Genomic DNA, 7,188 nt, shown 5'->3' on the forward strand with positions numbered 1-7,188 from the left:
ACTTTAGTATTTATAATAGCTCAAACCACCCGCTAGCACGATATTGTCCGCTTTGGCACACAAGGCCTCACAGTTTTGTCTTTGACGATAGGGATGATAGCCGAAACTCCCCCACACTCACTCGTCAAAACGCGTCATGCTAGGGAGAGGTATTCACACCCTTATAAGGCATGCTTTGTTCCCTCTTCAACCGATGTGAGACCTTACAATCCACCCCCTTAAGAGAGCCCAGCGCCCTCGCTGGCACATCGACCCAGGCTTCGACTCTGATACCATCTGTAACAGCCCAGACCACCCGCTAGCACGATATTGTCCGCTTTGGCACACAAGGCCTCACGATTTTGCTTTTGACGATATGGATGATAGCCGAAGCCCTCCCCTCCACACTCACTCGTCAAAATGCATCATGCTAGGGAGAGGTATTCACACCCTTATAAGGCATACTTCATTCCCCTCCCCAACTGATGTGAGACCTTACGGTATTGATTTGTCATAGTTCATTTTAGATAAGAACTCTATTAGCTTTCAAGAATTGATATAGCAACAACAGAAAATAAGATTAGTCATGGTCTCGTGGAGGCAATAAATCATATAAAGATAATGATTGGCAAAGTATATATAGTTATTCTCAAACCAATTAAAAACTGAGTTTGTTCTCGAATTGATATAAAGTCGAGTTTTGTTCTGAAATTGATTGATAGCCGAATTTATTTTTGGATTGATTGATTAATTTTAACATATGAAATGATAAGATACATCTCGTCTGATAATTTTTTTCTGTTTTCTTGTGCTTCGAATCTATAACTATTCTTTTTCTAGTTCATTTAGTGCATCTTCTATGTTAGTGAACTTATTTTCGTCCTCTGCCAGTGTCACTTTGGTTGATATATCTATTGGTATAGACCAATCTTGTATATCTGATATGAGATCGAGCTCTGTCATGAGGCTCAAGCTCTTCGAGTTATAGACTATTTGTATGGACTGCTTGTTTAGTTGCCTTTCCTGGTTCGACTTGAGTGTTCTTTTCGTATTGAATAATCAGTTGATTCCTTTCGAAATAAATTGCGGAAAAGAAATTTAAAGTTTCAACTCTTTATATGCAGTAGAATAAAAAATATTGGTTACAGATTTCTCAAAATCGCAATTGTTTGTATTAGACGTATAGATCGATTAAATGGGCATTTGTTTTGGTGCATTGTTTGATATGTGATGGTAGTTAACTCGACTTATAAGTCGGTATGAGCTTTGCTTTGTTGTGAAGGAGATCAGAGAATAATAATAATAATAATAATAATAATAATAATATTATGAAAGAAAAAATAAAATAAAATTATGTGCTATGAATGTGAAACCTTCAATGTTGAAAGTGTAAAGGGTGTGCCTCGTCTAATAACCTTAGCTATTCTGAATGGTTCTCCTTATTGTTCTAATGTTTGTTTTGTTTGCTTTTATTCAAAAATTCAGTCATTTTTTGTGCCTCAGCCCTCAATGATTTATTTATAGCTTACAATTCAACCTTGTTGGGAGAAGGAAAGAGATTGTTTTGCTCTTCCATCATTGATTACAACCTGCAAAAAGGGTAAATAATCTGACAGAAAAAATGATAGTAGAGTTAAGTAAATTTGTCATCGCAGATGGTGCCAAATGTTTCTGTCTCGTAAGCCAGAGAGAGGTATAGCTCATCCTGTCCAGAGTTGAGCTTGTCTTCATTTGGGAGAGATAAGGCATACACCAATTTCAAGAGGAACGGCGGTGATGGCGGACACCTGCAAAGGTATTCTGAGACTCAAGTAAGAATAAGCGATGAGTATAATATTTAGAATAAAGCTTTACATTCAAACAAAATACTTAACTAAGTCTAACCAAGTTATTATAACAACTTTTCAAATCAAGTGCTCATTCTCCTTCTCCTTCTCCTTCCCCTTCTCCTTCTCCTTCTCCTTCTCCTTATCCTTCTCCTCCTCTTCGTCTTTCTTCTTCTTCTTCTTCCAAATTCGCATAGGTTCTTCTTCTTCCCTTCTTCTTCTCCTCCTCCTCCTCCTCCTAATTTCTTCTTCTTCTTCTTCTTTGTCAATGTTGCTTCTTCTTCTTTTTTTTCCATCATTAAATATTTTTGGTTCATTTCTTAATTTATTTTGATTTGAGGTTCACTTGATGATGCTGATAAGTATTGACTAAATTTTTTATTCCTTAAGTAATTTCGGTTTATTTCTTAGTTTAATTGAGATTCATTTCGATTCAGAAATAAATTCGATATATTTTTATTCATGATTGAGTCTTTTTTTAGCAAAAAAAAAATGAAATTATTTATTATCACTTTATTCAATTGTATTAGATTTCATTCTATTCCATTCAATTTGTCTTCTAAGTCATTCTAACCATTGGGACAAATTATTCATCGACAACACACATGGACTATAAATGAATCGAAAATATTATTAAAGCGAAACCATTGTATAATACCAAATGAATCAAACATTTGTCCATTATATAAATTTGAATTCAGAAACACCTGCGTTTAGAATGAACCAAAAATATTATTAAAGCAAAACTATTGTATAGTACCAAATGAACCGAATATTTATCCGTTATATAAATTCAAATTCAGAAACACTTGCATCTAGAATGAATCGAAAATATTATCGAAGAAAAACTATTGTATAATACCAAATGAACTGAATATTTATCCATTATATAAATTCAAATTCAGAAACACCTGCGTCTAGAATGAATTGAAAATATTATCAAAGAGAAACCACTATATAATACTAAATATATTGAACATTGTTCATTATATAAATTCAAATTCAATTCAAAATGTTGGTGTTGTTTGTGATTACGATAACGAAAGAGAATGCGCGAATTTAAAAAGAAAAGAGGAGGAAGAGGAGGAGGAAACGAGGAAATAGAAGGAGAAGATAAAGATAAAGAAGTTGCGTTATTGAAACGCGTGTGTGATATACGTTAGTGTGATGAAAGTGGTTTTTGTTAAATTTTGGCCAACTTAATTGGATTTGGTTGCCAAAAATACTTGGACGTGTAGTTGAGTTGGAATATTATTTAGAATGAATAGTGTACCTTTTATATAGTTAAGATTTTTTAGTTATAAAATGTTACCTCTTCGAAGTGGTCGAGATATTTTTCTAATATTTTGGTAACCACCTTTAACCTATTTTAAAATGATTGCATTATAGTCGAGATTCTTTCTAACTGAAAATAAAAGTAACATTTATTATTTTATTTATTAATTTAAATTATATGGAATTAGTATAAGATAAATTAAAAAATTCTAAGTAAAATTTTACACAAATTTAAAAGAGAATTTTGTATGAAAAAATGTTAAAGATATCATTATTATTTATATATCTTGTTTTATTAATTTAAATTAAAAAAAGTAGTTTCATGATGATAAATGATATTTATAACTTTTTTTTTGTTTCTAATAACTCCAAATTTATCTCAATTCAATAATTTTTATGGATCAAGATTTTTTTAAATAAAAATATTAATAAAATAATAAAATAAAAAATTAATTACTTTTAAATTAAAATAATAAAATACATATTTTATAAAAATTACAAAATTAATAATAATTAATAGAGGATCTAAATTCAATCTTTATATATGGAAGAAAACGTAGCCTTCAAATCATAGAAAATCTATCAAGAAATCCATCTCTTCCTATGTGCCTCACTTTAACTCCCTTTAAACTCCCCCGTAAGAATTTGTGAAATTTAGTGAAAATTTTCAAACTCACTTGAAATTCATAAAGATTACCATTAATCCATTATCATATCAATAGTCCAATTACCTATATAGAGAAAAGAAAAACCCTTTGATCTAGACTAGAGTCAAATCCTCTATAATAAAAAATCAAAAGCACAATTAATGAAACAAGAAAGAAATTAAATACACTTAATTACCCTTATCAATTTTTTTTTTATCTTATAGTACTACTAATTAATAAATCAACTATTTTCCCCAACTCAAACGGCACAAGAATCTGAACTTACTTAAGATTCCCTGTGTTATCATTAAATGTAATATATTTCTCACTTAAAATGACATCATACATTAATCTAATAATTAATCCACTAGTTCTTTTAAATAAATATTAGGAATTCAAAAAAAGGGTAAGAATATATCATGATCAAACACAATCTAATAATACTAAAAATATAAAAATCAACTTGACCCAAAAGAAATTCTCTTGCTAATAATAATAACAACAATAATAATAATTTTTTTTTCTCTTACTAATTACTATAGCTATATATAATGATCACACAGGTGTCCATAACAAGAGAGGTAGCATCTAGTCAAGTCTAAAACCTCGTGGAGTTCTTTCATTGACCATCAAAAGATGCTCATCATCAAATCACCCACCAAGATCCAACGGCTGTGATTGAATCCTTCCCTCAACTCTTCAAAACCCAAGTGTCCCTTCTCACACTTGAAAGAGAAAAAAAAAAAAGACAACAACTTGCACTCTCTCTCTCTCTCTTAACACTTTGTCCTATATATCTCAAAGTCTTCTTGGTTGGTAATGCGTTTCTCAATAAGCAGCCATGTCTAACAACGCCCCAAGTTCTCTAAGATTCTCATTTCTAAGCCGCCTCAACAAGAATTGCCTTGTTTTCTTGTGAGTTTCTTCAGAGAGAGAAAGACAGAGGAGGAGAGAGAAAGAGAAAGAGAGAAGTAAATTCCGAAACATACACACATACCCACATAGAAAGTTTGAATCTTTTTGGTGTGTTTTTGTTTGTGTGTTTTTTTGCAGAGATGGGTCATGGAGAAAAGATCAGTCCAAGGAGCTTCCATTTGCATCGCCACCTCCTCCAACATGGTGAGAAGAACAACAACAACATCAACAACAGTAGCAACAAAGTGTTTAAGGATGTTATTCCAAAAGGGTTTATGGCAATAAAGGTAGGTCAAGGTGAAGAACAACAAAGGTTTGTTGTTCCTGTTATATACTTCAACCACCCACTCTTCATGCAATTATTGAAGGAAGCTGAAGAAGAGTATGGTTTTGATCAGAAAGGAACCATAACTATACCTTGCCATGTTGAAGAATTCAGGAACGTTAGCGGCTTGATTGATAGGGAAAAGAGTTTCCATAATCATCATCATCATCACCATGTTGGTTGCTTTGGTTTTTAGTTTGATGATGATGGAAATTAAAGAAGGAAAAAAAAAAAAGGCCTGAAAATAATAGAATAAATATCATCATGACCAAAAATCATGGCTTCTTTTCATAATGATTTGGTCATGTAAATGACTAGTTTAATTTAGGTTTTTTTTTTAATATAATTTTTTGGTTTTTTTTTTCTTTGCCTATGTTTATTTAGGTATAGATAGAGTGGGATGAGGAAGACATAACAGAATGTTGGTTCTTCCAATTGTAGCTACTTTGGTATGAGTTTGATCTTTGATAGGGAACTGTATAATGATGAAAAGTTAAAAAAGAAAGAAAAAAAATGTAGATGCTTTGCTTTTCTTTTCTTTTATTTCTTTTTATCTTCATAATTATTTAATTTCTTTAGTTCTTTCTTTCTTTTCCTCTACTTTCTATCTCTTAGAATTTTTTTCATGCCTTGGAATAATTAGTACACTACTCTTTTGGAAAAGAAAGGAAAAGGATTGGAAAGGAGGAATTGATGGGAAGGAAGTAGGACCAAATAATTGTGTTATTTTATATTTTATTTTATTTTATTTTATTTTATTTGAGATCTTTTATTTTGAGTCACTGAATTATCCTTAACCAAACCAAATGGTACTTTTTGCCAGAACAAGTACAATAGACAGTAGTAACTACTAATAACAAAATCCAAATAAATGCCACATCCCCTTGCTTTTTTCATGCCACTTTCTTCTCTTTTAAATATAATTTAATTCTTTGTTTGGGATAATGCTGAATAATCAAGAGATGCTAAGATAAATGATATATGCAAATCAAATTTGAGCACTCTTCTATTTATGTTGATTTTGGATTTTCTTCTTCTTTTGCATGGATGGTAATTAATTTATTAGTGCCTTTATTTCAACCAGCCTTAATTTGTGCCTTATCTTGTGAACTTATGTGTCCATAAACAAGTAGAACATTGGGAAAAGGGAAAAGAAAAATTGAGGTTTAATTTGCATGAATAAAGAAAAATAAATTATATATTATGAAAGTACAAGCTCTTGTTGTTATTATGAGAATATTCATCCTCGGTAACAATAACTTATTCTTTAATAGGAACTTATTTTTTAAATAAAATAACTGTTTAACAACAACAACAACAACAACAACAACAATAATAATAATNTTAAATATTTTTTAAGAAGAAATATTTAATGATATACTCCTTATTAATTAAATAAGTTTTAGTTCTTTATTTATTATATTTTATATTAATAATTTAAGTTTAGAGTTTAAATTTTAGAATTTAACTTTTAGGATATTTTATTTTTTATTTCTCTTTTTTTATTTATTTTAATAATAAGTTAATTTTTAGAGAGTGATATACTCCTTAATTTTTTTTTCAAAGTGTATCAGCATTCACAATAAAATACCACCAAGATTTTAAATCCCTCACAATTGAGCGGTTTGAATACATATAACACACCTGCTAACAAATAATCTAAACCATCCCCCAAAAGAAGAAAAGAAGAAGAAACATCTAACAAAAACAAATAGAGTACCTATAGTTGGATTATATTTTAGTAGTGTATAAGACACAATTCAATACAAATAACACTCATAGTAATACAAAATCCACCAAATTAAATATCAAATCTACTAATGATAAAGCCAAATAACTCTTTTGGCATTGCCATCAAAATTAATATTCTCCATATGTATTGTCAGAAGTGATCAGTACATAGTAGTATGGACCATTTCATTTGTTGTGAGTCTGAGATCTGAATGAAACTGAATCACTGAGAATTCTTAGGAAGGGGTGACAATTGAATTGAAACATTGCTGAGATTTTTTTGGACTATATAATGGAGAGGTTATTAAGTGTTTCAAAAATATTAATATTTCAGTAATTTTAATCATTAATTTATATTATAAAATATATACTTAATTATTTTATTTCCTATATAATGTTGCATTTATTATTATTATTATTATTATTATTATTATTATTATTATATAGTAGGAGAGTGTGTGTATATGTATATGTATATGTGTTTGTGTTT

The 7,188-nt window shown here is 29.9% G+C and overlaps 1 protein-coding gene across 1 annotated transcript; it reads left to right on the top strand.

Annotated features, from left to right (window-relative positions):
• Window positions 1-4,461: 4,461 nt before the first annotated feature.
• LOC107472915 (auxin-responsive protein SAUR32) lies at window positions 4,462-5,693 on the top strand. The gene has a single exon (XM_016092439.3). It carries the CDS (start codon window positions 4,783-4,785, stop codon window positions 5,161-5,163), a length of 381 nt encoding a protein of 126 aa, XP_015947925.1. The 5' UTR covers window positions 4,462-4,782; the 3' UTR covers window positions 5,164-5,693.
• The last annotated feature ends 1,495 nt before the right edge of the window (window positions 5,694-7,188 follow it).

The sequence above is a fragment of the Arachis duranensis genome, chromosome 2, assembly GCF_000817695.3.
Source record: "Arachis duranensis cultivar V14167 chromosome 2, aradu.V14167.gnm2.J7QH, whole genome shotgun sequence".
NCBI classification, from domain to species: domain Eukaryota; kingdom Viridiplantae; phylum Streptophyta; class Magnoliopsida; order Fabales; family Fabaceae; genus Arachis; species Arachis duranensis.

Excerpts from the sequence above, each read along its gene's own strand:
- LOC107472915 (XM_016092439.3), top strand. The coding sequence starts at position 4,783 with ATGGGTCATGGAGAAAAGATCAGTCCAAGGAGCTTCCATTTGCATCGC.